The 21,072-nt window shown below is 44.0% G+C and overlaps 1 protein-coding gene across 2 annotated transcripts in view; it reads left to right on the forward strand.

Moving 5' to 3' along the window:
• The first annotated feature begins 2,300 nt into the window (after positions 1-2,300).
• The window catches only part of CP (ceruloplasmin (ferroxidase)), a 58,584-nt gene continuing 39,812 nt past the window's right edge, over positions 2,301-21,072 (forward strand). For both annotated transcript variants that reach the window (XM_015429264.1, XM_015429265.1), the window contains exons 1-4: positions 2,301-2,459; positions 14,905-15,149; positions 15,283-15,495; positions 16,089-16,259. In XM_015429264.1, coding sequence (XP_015284750.1) covers positions 2,305-2,459; positions 14,905-15,149; positions 15,283-15,495; positions 16,089-16,259 — 784 coding nt within the window. In that variant the 5' untranslated portion in view covers positions 2,301-2,304. The remainder of the gene's footprint in view (positions 2,460-14,904; positions 15,150-15,282; positions 15,496-16,088; positions 16,260-21,072) is intronic.

Genomic DNA, 21,072 nt, shown 5'->3' on the forward strand with positions numbered 1-21,072 from the left:
GGTCGAAACCGGAGTTGCCTCCGTAGTTGGTGGGTTCCCCTCAGTCCCACTCATGACGGCCGTCAGAATTGGGACGATAGAGAAAGTAGATTCCTAACAAAATGTTGGATCCCAAGCATTCAAAATAACTCCACGTTGAAAAGCAAAGCAAGGTTTATTTCAAAGCGTTGGTTTAACCAGAACAGGACATTGTTAGGAATAACTACAGGTAACCAGGGAAGGCATAATATAGACATTTGAACCAGGTAAGGACCAATGAGCCCATTTCCCGCTGGCGGGAATAGAACATACAATTCGCGCCCATTGCATGGGAACGTAACAGTTCTATAATATCAACACAGGTTCAGTTCACATGCTAGATACCCAAAACATTCTAGGCCCACAACCATCTGCACGACCTTGGCGAGTTCCGCGGACTACATAACATACTCAAGCAAACAAGGAATGAGAGGGGGGGCGAAGGACACTAGACAGGAACCGGAATGACAATGGCAGCTAGGTGACAAGAACCAAGCTTGGTTGTGTAGCAACAGCCACTGAGGGGAAAGTGAGCTGCGCAGAAGGAAGAGAAGAGAATGGTTTGATGGCAGCTGGCCCACCTCAGTAGCTGGCCAGCCACGGAGGAGCCAAGCAGGAGAAGTGTCTTTGTTAGGAGAGACAGCCGTTTTGGCAGTTTATTCTGACAGGGAACAGTGGCCAAGCTGACGCAAGAGGAGAAGAGAATGGTTTGATGGCAGCTGGCCCACCTCAGTAGCTGGCCAGCCACGGAGGAGCCAAGCAGGAGAAGTGTCTTTGTTAGGAGAGACAGCCGTTTTGGCAGTTTATTCTGACAGGGAACAGTGGCCAAGCTGACAGTGAGCGAAGGAGATAGCACTTGAGTACTCTTGAGTGGTGGTTGATGGGCCGATGGCTGATGGAGAGCACAGCGCAGCCAATGGGAGAGCTGGAAAGTGCCAATACACCAGGGCTTTTATATATATATCAGATTTAGCACATCCCCTTCTTCCAGGGAGCCCCAGGGGGCATTCTTCTCTTCTCCCTTTTATCCTCACAAAAACTCTGTGAAGTAAGTTAGGTCACCCAGCAAGTTTCCATGGCAAAGTGAGATTAAAACCTGGGTCTCCAAGATCCTGACACTGCATTCACTGCATTTCCATTTTTGTGTGTTTGTTGACCACCTCGAGGTTAGCAGTCCTATGGCTTGACCCTGCTTTTGCTTTTTTCTTCTTTTTTTTTACTTTTACAGTGTTTTACTTTTCACATTTCACCCACAGGCATGTACATACATTCCAGATAACACCCACCTGAAATGGTACTAGCCACTTGGTGTTCCCTGAGCGAGGAGTGAGAACTTCATGGTGCTTTGGTGGCAGAATGGGAAAAGAAGAAGAAGAAGAAGAGGAGGAAGAGGAGGAGGAGGAGGAGGAGATTGTATTTATACCCCGCCCTTCACTTGGAGTCTCAGAGCGGCTTACAAACCCCTTTCCCTTCCCCTCCCCACAACAGACACCCTGTGAGGTAGGTGGGGCTGAGAGAGCTCTTTCAAGAACTGCCCTTTCAAGGACAGCTCTTGTCAGAACTATGGCTTGCCAAAGGTCATCCAGCAGCTGCAAGTGGAGGAGTGGGGAATCAAACCTGGTTCTCCCAGATTAGAGTCCATGCACTTAACCACTATACCAAAACATATAAAAATGGACCCAAATGAAGTTAAAAAGAAAAGAGAAAGAAGGGAAGTACATTTCTGGTGTGAAAATTGAAGTTAAAGAAAAAGTAGTGCCTGCCTTTACAATTCTGATCACCAGCCAGGTGGCAAGGAGAAAAATCTGGTTCTACCAGAAAGGGAACCAGATGGCTGGCAGTCCTACTTTTTTGGTGACTAGTAGCTTTTTTTTTGGTCTGGATGACCTCATAGTTGCCAGAAAAAGTGGAGCATGTTGTGAAATGCTGGAGATTTCAGTTGTACCAGTTCCAAGGTACAAGCTGGTCACTGCCTCCCCTCCAGGAAATGTCAAATATTTGCACCTGAATAAGGATTTTTTAACCTTTAATCCTCTTGATTTTGCAAGTTTCCCGAACACACAGAGTGAAATCTGAAACCTGGCAGGCATTTGAAGGAGATATGTTCTTTTGATTTCAACTAGTTTTGTTTTGTTGGATGATTAGTAAACTGCCTGACTTACTGGCATCAGGTTTGTTTTGAAAAGCATTGTGCAAGTTTTTGTTGTATGGGCAACGAAGGAAATCCCGATCTTATAAAGGGAACTTGCACTTCTTTGACTCCATTACACTAATAAGGACTAGAAAATGAAGTTGCTCTTACTAAATTGCTTGCTGGCTTGCTACTTCTCAAGTGCCCAGGCAGAAAATAGAGTCTACTACATTGGGATTATAGAAACTGCTTGGAATTATGCACCCGGGACGAAGAACATAATATCAGGGAAGCTCTTTTCTGAAGATGAGTAAGTCATAATATTGTTTTACTAACTGTACTGAAAATAAGCTTTAGTGCTGCAGCAGAAACTCCTTGTCTCTCTTGATTTCAATGGGCTTTCAATCAAATCTTTATTCCTATATGACCAAATGCAAAGGACTATATCCAGTACTTGTGAGAGGCACAATTCCAGATGCAGTAGCTGTGTTAGTCTGTAGCAGCAAAGTAAATAGGAGTCCAGTGGAATTTCAAAGGTTAACAAAATGTATTTCAGCATAAGATTCTGTGAATCAGAGTTCACTTCAGCAAATGCATGAGAGGTTCATCTATTGTATTCACAAACATGAGTCAACAGAAAGCGGGGGAGATGTTACAAAGAGCAACCAGTTGAAAACAATGTCAAAAGTAATCAATCCATTTGGAGTGGAGGTATCATGTAGAAAAGAGAATTTCAGGAGCTGTGCCCAGGTTTTTTGTAGTACACCTGCAACCAGGTACAGATTTAGCAGTTCCAAATGAACACTTGTGCAGTTAAAAAAATCCAAGTCAAGGTTTTGATTATGTCTGTTGATGTAAAAAGTGGCCAAAGGTATGAAAAGAAAAATTAATAGTTCAGTCTCCTCTAGAACAACAGACGAAGTGTAGCCAATTCTCCTCCCCCTGCCAGGGATCCTCACTGCAAACTCCACAGGAATGCTGTTGTAGGGTGTGCAATGTGCATGAATTAAAACTGCATACCATTGTGCAGTTCCACATTTTCTTTTTAAAAGCCCTGGCTGTGCCTACCAAAATTATGTCTTCTACAGCAGTATCAAAGACAGAGGAGTCCTCACCATTTGCTTTTTCACCTGCTTTCTCTCACATGAACCTCCCATTAGGCTGAGGTCATCTGGAGAAACCTTGCAAGGTATTTGCAAGGAAAAACAGGTGACAATGCTAAACAGGATCTTCTTATTTTGCTCCTTTTTGGCCCTTTTTGGAGGGTGGTTTCAAAGACTCTGTTGGTGAGGGGGCTTTAAGGTGACGATTACTATTGCTGACCTGCCAGTCTGTTTTTCTGTTGAAGGTTTTATTGGCGAAGCGACAGGCTGCTAAGAGTCTAGTTCAGAGGTGTCAAACTCATTTGTTATGAGGGCCAGATCTGGCATAAATGTCACTTTGTCAGAATGGGCCATTTGTGCTAGGTACTGGACAGCAGTTATTAAGCTCCAAGTTGATGTATCCTCACCGCAAGGCCCCATGGACTGGGAAGGGGGTGCAGAGGAAAACCCACATAGGCGGACTGGAGAGTCAGCAGAGCAACATTGGACAGATGTTCCTATGATGCTTGACTGCTGCAGACAATGGCCCCGGTCACACGGGAGGTTTTGCCCCGCAAAAGGGACGGATCAGGGGCGCAGCAAACGGGCGCGATCACACCGCAACATCTGGGAAGCGGCGTGCACCCGTCCCCGATCTGTCCCTTCAGCCTGAAAATGCGCATTTAAAAAAACCTAGGAAAGAGTACTACCAACCTGAAACGCCACAGCAAGCGCGGCTGTGGGATCGCTGGCGCGCCTGTCTTCAGCAGCATTTGAGGCTCCCGGCTGAACTGCGCATGCGCACACATGCGCAGCCGGCTGCCTCACTCTCCCTTCTGTGGCTTCCCCCCCGGCATCTGATCATGCCGGGGAGCAACTGCGCAGCGGCTCAGGGGATCTGTCTGTTCCCACTGCTACGCGTCTCTTTTGGTACGGCTCTAAAAAGCCGCACTTTGGCCGCACCAATTTCCCCCATGTGACTGGGGCCAATGTTGTTCTGCCATGCTGAAGTCACAATGGAGTGGCTCCGCACACTCCCCCAGTACTCTCTCCCTTGCACCAGTTGTTCGTGTGCCACATAAGAGCCCTGGATGGGCCGGTTCTGGCCCCTGGGCCTTATGTTTGACACCCCTGGTTTAGTTAATGTAAATACAGCTGAAAGAGTAGTTTAGTCCACTTGTACCCCAGGGGGAGCTATAGTGCATTCTCTAGTATTTAGGGTTTATTGAATATATTTTTTCTTGCAGTTCAGCCTACCTCTTGTTGTATCTCTGCTGTGTTGTTAGTGCTTGTGCTCTGAAGGCCTCTCTGTTGTAATAATGGCCTGCAGCCAGTTATTGTCTTTTTTGCAAAAATCTTGTAGCAGTAAATTCATTGAAAGCAAACTCCAAAGCATCAATGGGCTTTCCCCTAACTGCTACCAACAGGTTATGGGCCAAAACCTCAGGATAAATTGCAAGAAAGCTATAACTGTAAGTCAGTAGGAGAAAGGAGGGGCATGTCCAATCTTGAGGAAGATGGCAAGCAGTACAGATATTAAGTTTGCAGTGGCCAAAAGTCTGGAAGATCAAATTGGAAATGCTGCTGTGCAAAGAATACCTCTGGGATGTTTTAAGCACTGACAGCCCAGCCAATAATCCTGCAGAATGGGACAAGAAAAATAGGCAAGCAAAGGCCTGTTAGTGGAAGATGATCAGGTGATCCACATAAGGAAAGAAGAAACAGCTAAAGGTATGTGGAATGAACTCCAGAAAGAGCATGAGCATTCAGACCTAAACAGCAAGCTATACCTACTGTGTAAACTGTATAAAATGAGACTTGGCAGAGAGCAAGATATGCATGAACACCTGATGACTTTCATCGATGACTATTCCAGGTACACTGTCATGTATCTCCTGAAACAAAAGAGTGAAGTGCTTGGGAAACTTCAAGAGTTTGTGGCAGCAGCCAGCAATAAGTTCCAAAGGAAGCCACAAACACTCCACATAGACAATTGGGGGGTGGGGTGGATATAAAAGTAAAGAAGTGGAGCAGTACCTAAAGGAACAGAGTATAGAGCACCAGACAACTGTGCCATACACACCTGAACAAAATAGAACAGCAGAAAGGAGAAACTGCACCTTAGTTGAAATGGCCAGATGCTTGCTTCTGGATGCTGAATTGCCAAATAAGTATTGGGGTGAAGCAATTAAGATGGCAACATATCTACAAAATAGATTACCATCAAAAGCAATTGGCACTGTCCAATCAGAGACAAGGAGCAGCCTGTCACTCAAGTTCTCCATTCCAGTGGTGTTTCAGTCCTTTACCTCCCACATCTCTGATTCTGCTGCACTAGAAATCTGGCCTTAAAGTGCAATCTGTCACAGCCATAGTTCCCTCTAAGCTGTGCTAGGGGGCGCTGGCACACAAAAGTTTAACAGGCAGCACATAGGGTTTCTGCTTCTGCTCCCAAGACATTTTTGCCTCTATTGAAAACAATGGAGGATGGGAGCACCTTCTTCTGGTCCAATCTTCCACTAGTCCAATCTTTTTGAAACTTGGAGGAGCTCTTGAGGAGAGGCACCAGCAGCTATGCTGCAAACTTGCTGCCTCTTCCTCAAAAAACAGCCCCCCCCCAGAGCCCCAGCTACCCCCAGATTGATTCTCCAGTATGGGGCCCATTGACTATAATGGTCTCCATAGGCTACAATGGAGCCAGAAAAAATGATTATTATTATTTTTGTATACCATTGTTATGCTTTTCAGTATGATTTGTAAGCTGCCTTGAGTCACAGGAAAACTTCCTGTTTGTTAGGTTAGGCAGTGTTCTGACAGTGATTTTTCTTCCTCTGTTATACTTGACCTGTAACGCTTGTTGTCATATTTCACTAAAAGAAGACAAAGTAGACTGCAAGAGTCCCAACCCCCAAGTGCTGGTATGTTTTCTAAGGTTCAGCACAAGGTGATAGTCTGAGGCCAGGTCTACCAGTATAGTGGACTGGGGCGGGTGGACCTGTTCTCTGGAGGCCAGGACTACTAATATAGTGGAAAGGGGTGGGTAGATCTGTTCTCTGGAGGCCAGGGCTACCAATATAGTGGCAAGGGATGCGTAACCTGTTCTCTGGAGGACAGGTCTACCAATATAGTGGAAAGAAGTGGGTGAAATTTGACTTGATTCTGTTTTCTCTTATAATGTTTAAATTATTCTTAAGGTATAGTTTAAATACAATATTAAAGAATTTATTCTGACATTTTAACAAGATTATGAAAGTAATCTTCCAAAAAACTAATGTACGCAATAGTTAAATATAGACTCGCTCACAACTTTAATGCTATTAGCTTTTTTCGCCCATGAGGTAGAATTTCTGCTAACAAAACTGTGGAGCTTAGAGGGAACATTGCTCACAGCCCCATTCCGCATGACGGGATGCTCCTCTAGCAGGATAGGAAGGTTTGGGAAGACATTGCCTGCATCTACAGAGTGAAAATCTGAAATGTTGCAGAAATTCCATTCTTGTCCCTCTTCTGTTCAAATGGAATTGATTAGAACCTGATTCCAAATTCCTAAAAAGAGGGAAAGAAACCGATTGTTGGATTTCAGGGAGAAATCTGATAAAGAGAAACTAAGATAACTTCTCTTAATAATGCTACTCTTGGGCATTTCCTGGAGCTGCATTCCAGCACTAAGGAACAACGAGAGGGTCTCTCTTCACATGTAAAATTAAAAGGCATCCACTAAAATGCATCCTCATTTCTTAGCAGCAATGAAAGGGGGTGGGGGGCTTCACCAATATTGAGTGCAGATCCCACAGTGTTAAAATCAAATCTTAGGGTCTGGTCACACGGACGTTTAGTGCGGGACTCGCAGCTGATCTCTCCCGCAGTAAAGGTTCCTGTCTATATAGGCAAACCCGCTTCCCGCTCCGAAGCAGGCAGATTCCCGCGGTTTCAGCTCTTTCACCCGCATTTTTTGACACCCGTTGGAGCAGGTGTTTTCCGACATCTCGCGCTTCGTATCCGCGGTTTTGGTATCTGGACAGCAATCCGCCGTGACCACGCTACTGTCAGCGAGCTGCCATTGAAGGTTCTGGTTCCCTGAATGTGTTCCCTTCCCCCTCTTTCCGTTTCTATTGTGTTCTGCATATTCTTGTTGTTTAGGTGTCTGTAACTGCTCAAGGTTACCCAGCTGGAGTGGGAAGATGAAGCCCTGTTATCTGCTCGCTTGTTAGTGGTATCTTTCGCCTGTGAACCAAGAGCCTGTTTTGAGAAAGGCAAACCGTTACATTCCCATGCAATTACCTGTCAGTGCTTTCCTTATTCGCGCCGGCGGGAAAGGGATCTATTGGTTATGCTTGGTTCAAAGTTCCTTTATTATGTTACCCTCTGGGGTCTGTGTCCATTCCTAACAATTCTACTGTTCCTGCTTCTTTCAAACGCTTTGGAATAAATTTTGCTTTAACCTTTAAACGTGGATTTATTTTGGAGACTTTGGAGATTCAACAGCTACCCTCCTCCCCTTTTTGGGGTTTTTTTTTGTTTCCGGTTTGAGTTATGCGCTTGTGCAAACAGGCGCTAGCTTTTATTTTGGTCTTTTCCAGCTGTCAAACGAGCAAAAAAACCTGCCAAGCACAGGCAGAGCTGGGAACTTTGTTCGGGAAGGAGTGAGTGAGTTCGAAGCTGCTCCCGGGTGTGTGCGCCGGCCAGAGAGAGAAGGAGGAAGGAGGCGGGCTGGCCGCCGCCGCCGGGCAGGGGACGAAGCCCGGGCACTGCCTCTCCACCCAAAGGGGAGTGAAAAGTTAGGCGACTCGTCGGTGGCACTCCCGGCTCCTGTGCTTGGGTTGGGGGGGGGTTTTGCGGCCGCGGATAGGAGGTAGGATGGCGAAGTACTGTATGAACAGTACTTCGCGCGAGGGAAGCGGAAGACAGAGGGACCGTCTGACCACCTCCAAGCGATATAAAATGTCGCGGATATAAAAATCGCGGGAAAACTAGCGCGGTAAGAGGTCCGTGTGACCAGACCCTTACTGCTTGCACATGTGGATTTTCCCCCCAAATGGAAAGCAGTATGCTCCTTAGTTTTGTGGGAGCTTCCATATGATGTCATGTTCATTTTGAGCACCATGCCCAGGACTCCTGGGACTTTCCTGTTTTAAAAGGATCAAAGACAAACCTCCTTCGATTGATTGATTTATATACTGTGTTTCTCCCCAATAGGAACCTAAAGCAGCTGACAACAATGTTCTTCCCTCCTCCATTGTATCTAATTATAACACCACACTGGCTCTCAATGTGATTTAAAAGCAGGAAATATAGGTCCTTTCTGCACTTGGATCTCATCCCTGGTTTTATCAGAGTTCAACTGGGAACACAGTACCTTGCACTTATCCCTGGTTATAACAGCATCCGTTTTTCCCAGGACAAGTGTGGGGCGAAACCAGGGTGACCTCAATGTAAATGTGGAAACAAAAAATACCCCGAGATAATTACAGGGGTGAACTCGTGTTTAGTGTAGACTGTAAGCTTGGGGACAGGGTTGAACCAGGACTTTCTAGTGTGGAAAGGGCCATAGAGAGGTAGGTGGGTGGGTGGGATTGTCATCGGCACAGAAGTTGGCAAAAGAGGGAAGAGGTGACAGTGAGCAGAGTAGGGATGGGCATGTGGACACTGTCCCCACCTGTTTTGATGCCACTTGCTGCTGTTTCCACAGTGAGGGGGTGCCTTTTTTGTGCTTTCATCGGGAAGCAGCACCTGTCTGTAACCTGGATCCTCTGGGTTAATTGTATACATCACAAAAGAAGCAATACACAATCATCCTGAGGAGGCAGGGTAATGTAGCAGTTAGAGTGTTGGACTGAACCTGTGAGATCTGGGTTCAGATCCCCACACTGCCACGGAACTAGAGCTGCCAAGTACTGGCAACGTCAGGAGACTGATTGGGAACAGAGAATCACTGGAATGGCATTCTACAATGTCATGATGTCATTTCCGGTTCTGTTACAGCAAGTGATGTCACTGTACCATGGGACACTCTAGGAGTCACTCTGGTAGAATCATAGTTTTGGGTGAATTCTGCAGCGTTTCACATCATGGTTTCACATCAGGGTTTCACATAACTTCTGGTTACACTGTTGTGACTTCACATTAGGACATTCGAGCCACTCCATTTCCCCTTCCACTTCTCGTCAGAGTGATGGGGAGTAATGGGGGGCAGGAGTTCCCCTACTCCCACCTGTTAAGTGGCAACCCTACATGTAACCTCTTTAGATGACCTGGTGTCAGTCACTCTCTGAGCCTAACCTGCTTCACAGGGCTCTTGTGAAAATAAAATAGGGAAAGGAGAACATCCCTTTGGGTCCTTGGAGGATGGGTGGATGAAAATGTACTAAGACAGACAGGCAGCGCTGAGTGACCCTCTTGAACTGTGACTCAAAACTGGATTCAAATATTATTCTGCTGCTTCAGACCAACATGGCTACCCACCAGAATCTATCTACATGTAATAATACTTTGTCTGATTTAGCATCCCAACTCCTGGCTTATTTTGTTAGCAGAAATTGGTTAGGCAAGAAAGAAAAAGCAACCCAAAGTGCCCAGTTGGATAGCAGTAACAATGTAATACACAAAACATGACTAAAGAGGATAGCCTGGGTGGTGCTGACAGAAGACATGTAACAGACCTTCTCTGTCCTTGGAGGCCTGCTGTTCTGTTCGTTCTCTGATAAATCAGAGGCTCTGGGTCAAATTCTTTCTTGATGCAAGTTCATTGTGAGCAGTACAGTTTAGGTTGGAGCTAGGTTTGGCCTCTGGGAATTGATATTTCACTTTTAACCTCTACTTAAAACCCGATAGCTTTGGGGAATCTATGCTGTTACATTTTATATTGGTGGTTTTTTTGAAAATTCAATAAAATATAAATTAAAAAAAACTTTGGGGAATTTTCGTTACGAGGCAATGTTTTTATGAAAGCCTTTATCAGCAGAGAAAGACACAATGTCTCTGTCAACAGGAAGGCTTATAATTCAATATGAATTATTTGTAGACTCCAAAAAGAGTCATGGCATGCACCTCTGATTTAGCTTCAGGGCCGGATTTAGACTTGCTGAGGCCCTAAGCTATACAAAACCCAGAGGCCCCCTACTGTTTTAAATTACATCAGCTGGTCTCAGAAAAATTTAAAATATATATGCTTTTTTAATATTTGAAAATATATTGTCTTTTAATTTTTATTAAAAAAATAATAAAGGATGTGTTTACAAAATCACAGAAATAATTACATAATTAAAGGGTTTTAAAATGACAAATAAGACGCATAGAACAGAATGTTTTAAATTAAAATAGGAAAATAAAAGTAAATGCTAGAAAATAAAAGATTACAAACATTTTCTAAATAATGATTTTAAAAATTAACTAAAAATTATTTAGGTATTAAAGATACAAAATTAATTAATACGTTTTTGAGAGGGGAAAAAACTTTCTGAACAAGATCTCTTCTGTGCAATCAGCCAGAATTTATCAATCAACTCTACAACATGTCTTGACTCTAAGATTGCCCCCCCCCGGCATACAGCCTTATAAAGCAAATCAACCCCCCGTTTTATAATCTGTCATTCTAACACATTCCAGCAATAACAAGGCTACCCTACATCATACATACAATCAAGAGATCACTGAACAGAAGATCCGGTTCCGTGATCTCTTGCATGATGTATGGTAGCCCCACCACTACGAGAAAACATCAGAATGACAATTTATATTACAAAAAAGCCAATTTGCTCCATAAAACTGTACAACTGAAGAAGGCCCCAATCCCAGGGCCAAAACCCGCAGTAGATCCAATTAATAAATACCGGCTGATTGCCCCAAAAATATCCTGTTCAAAAAGTCTTCCTCCCTCTCAAAAGCGTAAAACTATATTAAACCCCCCATTCAAAAATTTAGGGTGATTTTTATATTTCTTTTGATATATTTGAGCTTGTCTTAATAACTTCTTGTGGGAACATTCTGAATTTCGTAAAAATCAGTTGACTATTTATTTTGAAAATGAGCCCTCCCCATTCAAAAATATAGGGCTATTTTTGGATTTCTTTTGATATATTTGAGTTTGTCTTAATGACTTGTGTGAACATTTTGAATTTCATAAAAATCGGTTGACAATATTAATCTAATTTGAAAATGAACCCCATTCAAAAATATAAGTGTCTTTTTGAATTAATTTTAATAGATTTGAGTTAATTTTTAAAAGTTATGGAAACATTTTGAATTTCATAAAAATTGCTGATAAAGAGACTGCAAGAGGGGGTCCAGGGGGCAGCCCCCTGGCTAGGCTCTGGGAGAGTGCCCTGGCCTTGGGCACTCAGCGTCAATTAGCTGTGGTGACCTCAGCAGGATATAATGACACAGAGTCCACCATTTTCTCCAGAGGAACTGATCTCTGCTACCTGAAGAGCAGTTGTAATTTTGAGTGATCTTCAGCTCTCACCTGCAGATTGGCAACAATTGTTACCCAGGAGGAAATGGCTGATTTGGAGGGTGGAGTCTATGGCATTGTACCTGTCTGAGGTCCAACCGCTCCTCAAACCTCACCTTCTCCAGGTTCCATCCCTCAAATCTCCAGGAATTTCCCACCTGGAGTTGGCAACCCTATCTACTTCTCAGCCACTCATCAACCTACCTTTATTTCTCCCTCACTGTTCAGCTTTTCATCTCTCTCTCCCCCTCTTACCCCCTACCGTGCTCTGAAGCCCTGACAGCCATGTCACATTGGCTGTCATGGGGGTGGGGGGAGGCATCTCACCAGGGTATAAGGATACAGAGTCCACCATTTTCTCCAGGGGAACAGATCTCTGCCATCTGGAGAGCAGTTGTAATTCTGAGTGATCTCCAGCCCTCACCTGGAGATTGGCAACATTGGTTTCCTTGGCCGGGAGGGCAGGATAGAAATTTAAATAAATACATTTCCCAGGAGGAAAAGTAGTCTTTCTCTGTAATGGGGACCAAAGCAGCTTACATCATTCTCCTCTCCCCCTTTTGACTTGCACAACAATCCTGTGAGGTAGGTTAGGCTGAAAGTCTGTGACTGGTCCAAAATCACCCACTCATCTTCTACAGCAAGAACCTGGATCTAGCAGACCCTGCTCTGAAGCACTGACTCCTACACAGGGTAGCCAACCTCCAGGTGGAGCCTGAAGATCGCCAGGTATCACAACTGAACTCCAGACAACAGATTTTTCCTGCCTGGAGAAAATAACTGCTTTGGAAGGTGAACTTTATGGCATTTTGTTCAGCTGAGGTCTCTCCCCTCCCCAAACCCTGGCTTCCATAGACTCTACCAGAAAATCTCCAGGAATCTCCGGCTACAAGCATGGACGGCTTCAAAAGGGAATTAGATAAGCATATGGAGCAGAGGTCCATCAGTGGCTATTAGCCACAAGGTATAGATAGGGGCTCTGGGGCAAGTGATGCTCTTCTTCTTGGTGCTTGGGGGGGTCAACAGTGGGAGGGCTTCTAATGTCCTGGCCCCACTGGTGGACCTTCTGATGGCACTGGTATTTCTGGCCACTGTGTGACACAGAGTGTTGGACTGGATGGGCCTTTGGCCTGATCCAACATTGGCGTCTCTTATGTTCTTAAGAACTAGCATTTGTGTGGTAGCATATCTCACTGGAAGGAGCACAAAGGACTTTTCAGCTCCTTCTCCCTGTATAGAGGTTAGGTTGCTGTCAGACTAGGATTAGGGACACCAAGGTTTGAATCTCAACTGCCATAAAAGCTTACTGGGTGACATTGGGCCAGTCATGCTCTCACAGCCTAATTTACCTCATTGTATTGATGTGAGGATAAAATGGAGAATGTGAGAATATTGTAAGCCACTTTGAGGAAGGGTTGGGTTTTATATCCTGCTTTTTTCAACCTTAAGGAGTCTCAGAGTGGCTTACTATCCCACTCCCCACAACAGGCACATTGTAGGTGGGGCTGAGAGAGTTCTGAGACAACTGTGACTGGCCTAAGGTCACCCAGCAGGCTTCATGTGGAGGAGGAGTAGGGAATCAAACCTGGTTCTCCAGATTAGAGTCCACCACTCTTAACAACTAGACCACACTGGATCTCACACTGGATGGGAGAAAAGTGAGGTATAAATGCAGTAAATAATAGCAATGAGAGCTCAGTGGCAATGAGAGCCAGTTTGGTGTAGTGGTTAAGTGCGCGGACTCTAATCCGGGAGAACCGGGTTTGATTCCCCACTCCTCCACTTGCACCTGCTGATGTGACCTTGGGTCAGTCACAAGCTCTGGCACAGCTGTCCTTGAAAAAGAGCAGTTTGTGTCAGAGTTCTCTCAGCTCCACCCACCTCACAGGGTGTCTGTTGTGGGGAGGGGAAGGGAAAGGAGTTTGTAAGCCGCTCTGAGACTCCAAGTGAAGGGCGGGGTATAAATCCAATCTCTGCTTCTTCTTCTTCTACACAGAGAATCATCTGTGTGGAAACCACCTTAAAATCAGAACAGGCTGGCTAAAAGCTGTTTGTATTGTATATGTTATGGGTATCCATTTTCTAGCTCTACTGTACATGTGTGATATGCAAGCAGCCCATCCTCTTGGACCCACACATCCACTGGTAGATTCTGTCAGCACATCGTGATTTTAAGTATCAATAGGCTGCTGTAGGTCAATCAATATCTTTCCTCTTGAACTTTGACGGATTCCGCCTTCTTCATTTCTCCCTCAGTTGGTGGAGTGTGCTTCATCAACAAGGTTGTAAGGGAAAATAATCCAAAGAGTCTCTCAGAATCAAAGAACAGAAAGGAGAAAAAGGTTTCTACTATGAGGACACATGATCAGCACAGCCCACTGCAGCCCAGAACTCCTGAGTTCATGCAAATTCCTAAATCCACACATTAACTAATGAAGAAATCTAAGAGATGAAAAATACAGAACACAGAAAATAAAAATAAAAGCACAGTTATCTAAATGCTTACCAGACTTCCACACATCTCCCCCTTGGAGACAGATCAAATTTCCTACACCTGGATTCTGATAAAGAGAGTGACAAAAGTGTGACAAAGATTTGCTTTTTTCTAGTCCATACTTCAAGGGCTCCCTCAAATGACAAAGTTCTCTTGGGCCAGTCAGAAAATGGGGTGCTCACTAAATGATTCCCTCCAGGTGCATGGGGTTATTTGCACATTGCAGGGTGTAAAGGATGGGGTAAAGAGGGGAATAAATGGGTATCATACCAGAGGAAATTCCGCACAGATTTTTGTTGGATTCATATTTTGCCAAGTTGTTATGACAGATGACCAAGTATGACATCTATGTGCTGATTCCTGCACCTGGATCTGAGATGCTTACATGTTTTGCTCCTCTCAGTATAATTGTGGTTGTGGCTCAACAGAAATCTCACACAGGGCTAGGCCTTCCCCACCTCAAAACATTAGGTGTGTACTATTACAGTAGAGGTTCATATAATAAAACAGTTGCTTGTATATTTAAGAGACAACTTCTGATTATGTGTTGTGGCTCTTGGAACAGTAGAAAATTGCTTTCCTTTCCTTTCCCCTTTTGGGCTCTAACTAATGAGTCTGAGAATTTTCCTGTGTGAAGCCTAAACATTGCATGAATTAAATTAAAAGTTAAGTATTATACTTATCAAGAGGAGTCTATCCTGACAAAATTGGTTTTGTATTGTCCTTTCAGGCAAGCGAGTGTCTTTCTCCAACCAGGCCCAGACCGAATAGGAAGAATATATAAGAAAGCTGCATACATGCAGTTCACAGATAGCTCATATGATACCGTTGTTAAAAAGCCTTCTTGGCTGGGCTTCCTAGGCCCCATTATCAAAGCAGAAGTTGGAGACTCCATCACTGTCCACTTAAAAAATTTTGCTGGAAGACCTTACACTCTCCACCCACACGGTGTCAAATACAGCAAAAGAAATGAAGGTATGAGTCACATTTGTATTCTAACAAGTCTCCCATTTGTGACACTTCCTGGGAGGAACAAAAAACTTAGTGAAAAAATATTCTCTTTTATTCAACAGACTGTCTCTATAACATGGATTATTGTATTTCCTAGGTGCTTTTTACCCTGACAATACGTCAGGTTTGCACAAAAAAGACGACAGTGTGTATCCTGGAGAGCAGTATGAATATGAGTGGGTTGCAACTGAAGATCATGGCCCAGCAGAAGGAGATGATAATTGTGTGACCAGGATTTATCACTCACATATAGACCCGCCTAAGGATGTTGCTTCTGGGCTCATTGGACCTCTCATCATTTGCAGGAAAGGTAAAAGGTGGTGGGACAGAAGATGGCATCGGGATGTGGGAGCTGTGTTGGTCCCAGAAAACAAGAGACCAAGAAAAAAAGAGACCGAGAAAAATAAGAGACCGACCAAGTTGTCTTGCTCAAGTTTTATCTGGCACATAATGTAGGGTCATTGGGAAATGTTTGTGTATTTCTTTACATCCTTCATTTATATTCTGCCTTCCTTGCTGAGGTTCAAGATGGATTGTGGATGGTGTGAAGTTCTGCCAAGTCACAGTTGGCTTATGGTGCCCCCACAGGGTTTTCCAGGCAAGAGACTTTCAAAAAAAGGGGAAGGTTTAGCTTTTGCCCAAATGTTGTCCTCATGAGCAGCTTTTCTTTCTCCCATAGGAATGAATGGTACCCATTCATTCATTTGAACAGAAATAAAGAGCATGGTGATTGAACGATAGGTTGCTTGGACAGTACTAACAGGAGTATGCAGTGTCTCTCTTTCTGACATACAGGCCTTTTGCACTTTGGATACATACTTGACTCATCATAATGACAGGAATAAGGGGACACAAGAAAATATCAGCAGGTGCGTCTTCTGACATGTTTTTATTTTCCCTCAGGCTCATTGCAAAATGGAAAAGATAAAGACATTGACCAAGAATTTATCCTGATGTTCACTGTAATGGATGAAAACTTCAGCTGGTATTTAGATGAGAATATCCAGACATATTGCTCTGAACCTGAGAAAGTCAAACTGAACGAGGACTTCCAAGAGAGCAATAAAATGCACTGTAAGAACATCTTTCTGAACTAATAGCTGAATCACTTTAAGCCCCTTGTTGGTAAGATTGATGAATGAACTATGAACTATGTGTAAGTTTCATAGAGATCCACAGCTCAAACAACATGTTTTAAATTCTCCACAGCATCTCCAGTTTCTGAATGGAAAATAGCAGGGGAGAGCTCTTTTCACTCTCTGCTTATGGGCTTTCAGAAATATTTGGTTGTTGTGTATGGGGAAACCAGATGATGGACTAGATGGGCCCTGGGTCTGATTCAGCGAGGCTTTTACTATGTTCTTAAGAACTTTGTTAGATAAAGAAGATTTCATCAAAATTGGAATAATATTAAAATGTAGTTGCTCACCTGCTAATCTAGAAAAGCAGGGCTATTTTTGGGCAGGAACGCACAGGAATGGAGTTCCGGCTGGCTTCAGAGTTGGCCACGTCCACTATAACCAAAACCTCTGCATGCGTGGCTACAGAGGGACGGCCTGGAGAGTGACCCCCAGCAAATCCAAGGTGGTTGGCCGGAGGAGGGGCCCTGGAAGGATCAGGGAGGCATTCAAGGGCCGGCTTGCCCGGGTTCCCCGCAGCTGTGGGGTGCCCAGGCAAGCCAAGGGAAGGCATGGTGGTGTGACCTAATATGCTAATGATCTGTGCTGTTTGGGGTGTGGCCTAATATGCTAATGAGGTTCTGCTGTTGGGTGTGGCCTATTATGCTAATGAGTTCCTGCTGGGGTTTTTCTTCAAAGAAAGCCCTGTAGAAAAGTATTTAACAAAATTAAGATTCAGCCAGATAAACAATTTGTGAGGAATTTACATCTTTGGTGTGATCTGGTGTGCCTTTCCTTGTTTGGAGCACAGTGAACTATTTTGCATCAGAAATTTCTGCTCAGTGTGCTGTTATGCATGTCATAGAGTCTTAGGGTTGGAAGGGGGTTCTTCAAGACCATCTAGCCTAATCCCTGATCAGTGTGCAAAATCCACACCTAGAACATTCCCAACAGATGGTTGTCCAGGTTCTGCATGAAGGCCTCTCTGCACAACATGTCCATCAAAACTGGACTGTAGGGTTTGGTATGTTTTTTTTTTTAAGATAGTCTGGGAATGCCTGATGCCATAGCATTGTGAACACATGAGACTGCCTTATACTGAGTCAGACTATTGGTCTATCAAGGCCAGTATTTTGTACTGTGACTGGCAGTAGATTTACAGGGTCTTAGGTAAATGAGCTGGCCAAGGTTGGGAGGGCGGGGTATAAATTTGAACAAATAAATAAATAAATGGCTTCATATCACCAACATAGAATCATAGAGTTGGAAGGGACTGCCAGGGTCATCTAGTCCAATGCAGGAAATTCACAAATACCCCCCCACACCCAGTGACCCCTGCTCTATGCCCAAAAGATGGCAAAAAACCTCCAGGATCCCTGGCCAAACTGGTCTGGAGAAAAAATGCTGCCTGACACCAAAGTGGTGATCAGCATTTCTCTGTGTGTGTAAGAAAGGGCCACGAGAATTAGGCACTGATGCAACCCTTCCTGCCCTCCTTCTCATGATCTGCCTAAGTTCACAGAATCAGCATTGCTGTCAGATGGTCATCTAGCCTCTGTTTAAAAACCTCCAAAGAAGGAGAGCCCACCACCTCCAGAGGAAACCTGTTCCACTGAGGAACCGCTCCAACGGTCAGGAAGTTCTTCCTAATGTTTAGCTGAAAACTGTTTTGATTTAATTTCAGCCAGTTGGTTCTGGTTCGATCTTCTGGGGCTCCACAACTCCACACCATCCTCTATATGACAGCCCTTCAAGTACTTGGAGATGGTTATCATATCACCTCTCAGTCATCTCCTCTCCAGGCTAAACATACCCAGCTCCTTCAACCTTTCCTCATAGGACTTGGTCTCCAGAACCCTCACCATCTTTGTTGCCCTCCTCTGGACAAACGTGTCTGTATCCTTCTTAAATGGTGGTGCCCAAAACTGAACACAATACTCTAGGTGAGGTCTAACCAGAGCAGAGTAAAGTGATATAACCACTTCACTTGATCTGGACACTATACTTCTGTTGATACAGCTCAACATTGCATTTGCCTTTTTAGCTTCCACATCACACTGTTTACTCATGTTCAGTGTATGGTCCACTAAGACTCTTAGATCCTTTTCACACACACTACTGCCAAGACAAGTCTCCCCCATCCTATAATTATGGATTTGATTTTTCCTACCAAAATGCAGAACTTTACACTTATTCCTGTTAAAATTCATTTTAGCTCTGTTTTCCAGCCAGTTGTAACTGGAAATGCTAGGGACTGAACCTAGGACCTTCTGCATGCAAAGCAGGCTCTCTATCAGTGAGCCAAGGCAGCCCCTTCCCGTGCTTCTGAAAACAGGTGTGAATGTGAGACAGTTGGGGACCATCATGCATGTCACCCTGAGCTTTCTGCAGAAAGGATGAAATAGGAGCATAATAATCAGCCAAAGAAAATCTAGAACATCACTTCTCAAATAAGTTCCATTAAAAAAGGAAGTCCCTGTCCAAATCCAAAGGGTGTGAAGTTTTGCTGACTCCAACTCATCAAAATTGATGATGAGTTCCTGCATATGTATATAGCTCCTGTAATAAAATGTCAGGAAGGCCCCGTGTTCTTGATTACCCAGATGCTCAAGCATCCATTACTAAACTTTTTACGCAACATTCTGGGAACTCCGAGGTGTGTGGCAGGAATAGTTTTGATAGCTGAAATTGGGGAGATATCTTTTGAAGCAAAGCCTTGGTGGAGGGGGTTTAATCTGAAAATTAGGATGTTGAAATGGAATCTAGAATCAGCTCTTCTTGGTTTAGTTATGCTGGATCATCATATGGGTAACTGGGACAAATATCTGGAATTTAAATTATTATGGCTGGGCATTACCAATGATATGATAAGAAACTATGGGTAGTGGTGAACTGAGTCAGTCAAGCAGGGTATGTTCATCCTTTTCAGTTGGTATTTCCCCCCATTGCAGTGTTGTTAGGAAGATTTAATGGTATTCCATACTCTAATAGGCTCTGTGGAGTGGTACTAACTGAATTGACTCTACAGACCATATTGGTTTGGATTGTTTAAGATTTTTGCTTTGCTTAACCCCCATTTGGGAAAACCCCCAACTACACTACTTTGGAATAGGGGTCAAAGTGACCCCATATGACAGCAAAAAATAATGGCAACTTGATAGCTCCCTCAATCATGGCATTAGCTACTAAGAAGGAAATCAGGCATCAAGAATAACTATCTTCAGCAATGCAGGAAAAAGAAGAATAACTTTTGGAATTGGAGTAAAAAATACCCCTCATTGAAAACTTCAAAACCCTACAGAAATGTAAATGGGGTCAATTTGACCCCACCATTTAAAATATATATTATTTTAAAATATATATTTAAATATATTCTGAAGCTCTTCCAGGGCATGCTGAGTAGCCTCTCATTCAAATGACTGAGAGGTACCCTGGGCTGCCAGTTTTCCCATTGTTGTTCAAAGGAGGTTTGAATTTTGAGCCTAGGCAAAACCTCAGTGAAGTACACCATAGGTGTGCCAAGGTAGAAATACCAGTGGATAGGCAAGGATCTCACACTCCCTTATATTGTCAGTGAAACCCCACCCCCATATATAAAGTTCAGAAGATCACTCAGGGGTTTGGAAAATATGAAGAGGTTCAACAAAGGGAAACAATCAGCTCAGTGGGCAGATGGCTAGGGGTCATCTAAAGTTCCAAGCTGAATGGCTCCTTCAAGTCTGGAAAACTTGAAAAACTTCAGAGGATACCTACAAGCATGTACAGGCTTGTCTGCCAGGCGTACAGAATGACCCCATTTTCCAAAATTGCAGTGCAGTTCAATTTGAGCTTTTCCATGTGGCTATGGATTATGGAGAAAGCAAGAGAGTACCAGGAAAACATCTACTTCTGCTTCACTGACTATGCTAAAGCCTTTGACTGTGTGGATCACAACAAACTATGGCAGGTCCTTAAAGAGATGGGAGTACCAGACCACCTCACATGTCTCTTGAGAAACCTGTATAAGGGTCAAGAAGCAACATGGAACAACTGATTGGTTTAGCATAGGAAAAGGAGTACGACAAGGATGTATATTGTCACCTTGCTTATTTAATATATATGCAGAGTACATCATGCGAAATGCTGGCCTGGATGAATCACAAGCCAGAATTAATAAGGGTCAAGAAGCAACATGGAACAACTGATTGGTTTAGCATAGGAAAAGGAGTACAAGGATGTATATTGTCACCTTGCTTATTTAATATATATGCAGAGTACATCATGCGAAATGCTGGCCTGGATGAATCACAAGCGGGAATTAAGATTGCTGGGGAAAAGATCAACAACCTCAGATATACAGACAAAACCACTCTAATGGCAGAAAGTGAAGAGGACCTAAAGAGCCTCTTGCTCAGGGTAAAAGAGGAGAGCGCAAAAGTGGGCTTGAAGCTCAACATCAAAAAAACTAAGATCATGGCATCCGGCCCCATCACTCCTTGGCAAATAGAAGGGGAAGTCGTGGAAGTAGTGACAGACTTCATGTTCCTGGGATCCCAGATCACCACAGACTGTGACAGCAGCCATGAAATTAAAAGACGCCTGCTCCTTGGGAGGAAAGCGATGGCGAACCTCGACAGCATGATAAAAAGTAGAGACATCACCCTGCCAACAAAAGTCCGCATGGTCAAAGCAATGGTATTCCCAGTAGTCATGTATGGCTGCGAGAGTTGGACTATAAGTAAGGCCGAGCGCCGAAGAATAGATTCTTTTGAACTATGGTGTTGGAGAAG

Source organism: Gekko japonicus, unplaced genomic scaffold (genome assembly GCF_001447785.1).
Source record: "Gekko japonicus isolate JY-2015 unplaced genomic scaffold, Gekko_japonicus_V1.1 scaffold3948, whole genome shotgun sequence".
NCBI classification, from domain to species: Eukaryota; Metazoa; Chordata; class Lepidosauria; order Squamata; family Gekkonidae; genus Gekko; species Gekko japonicus.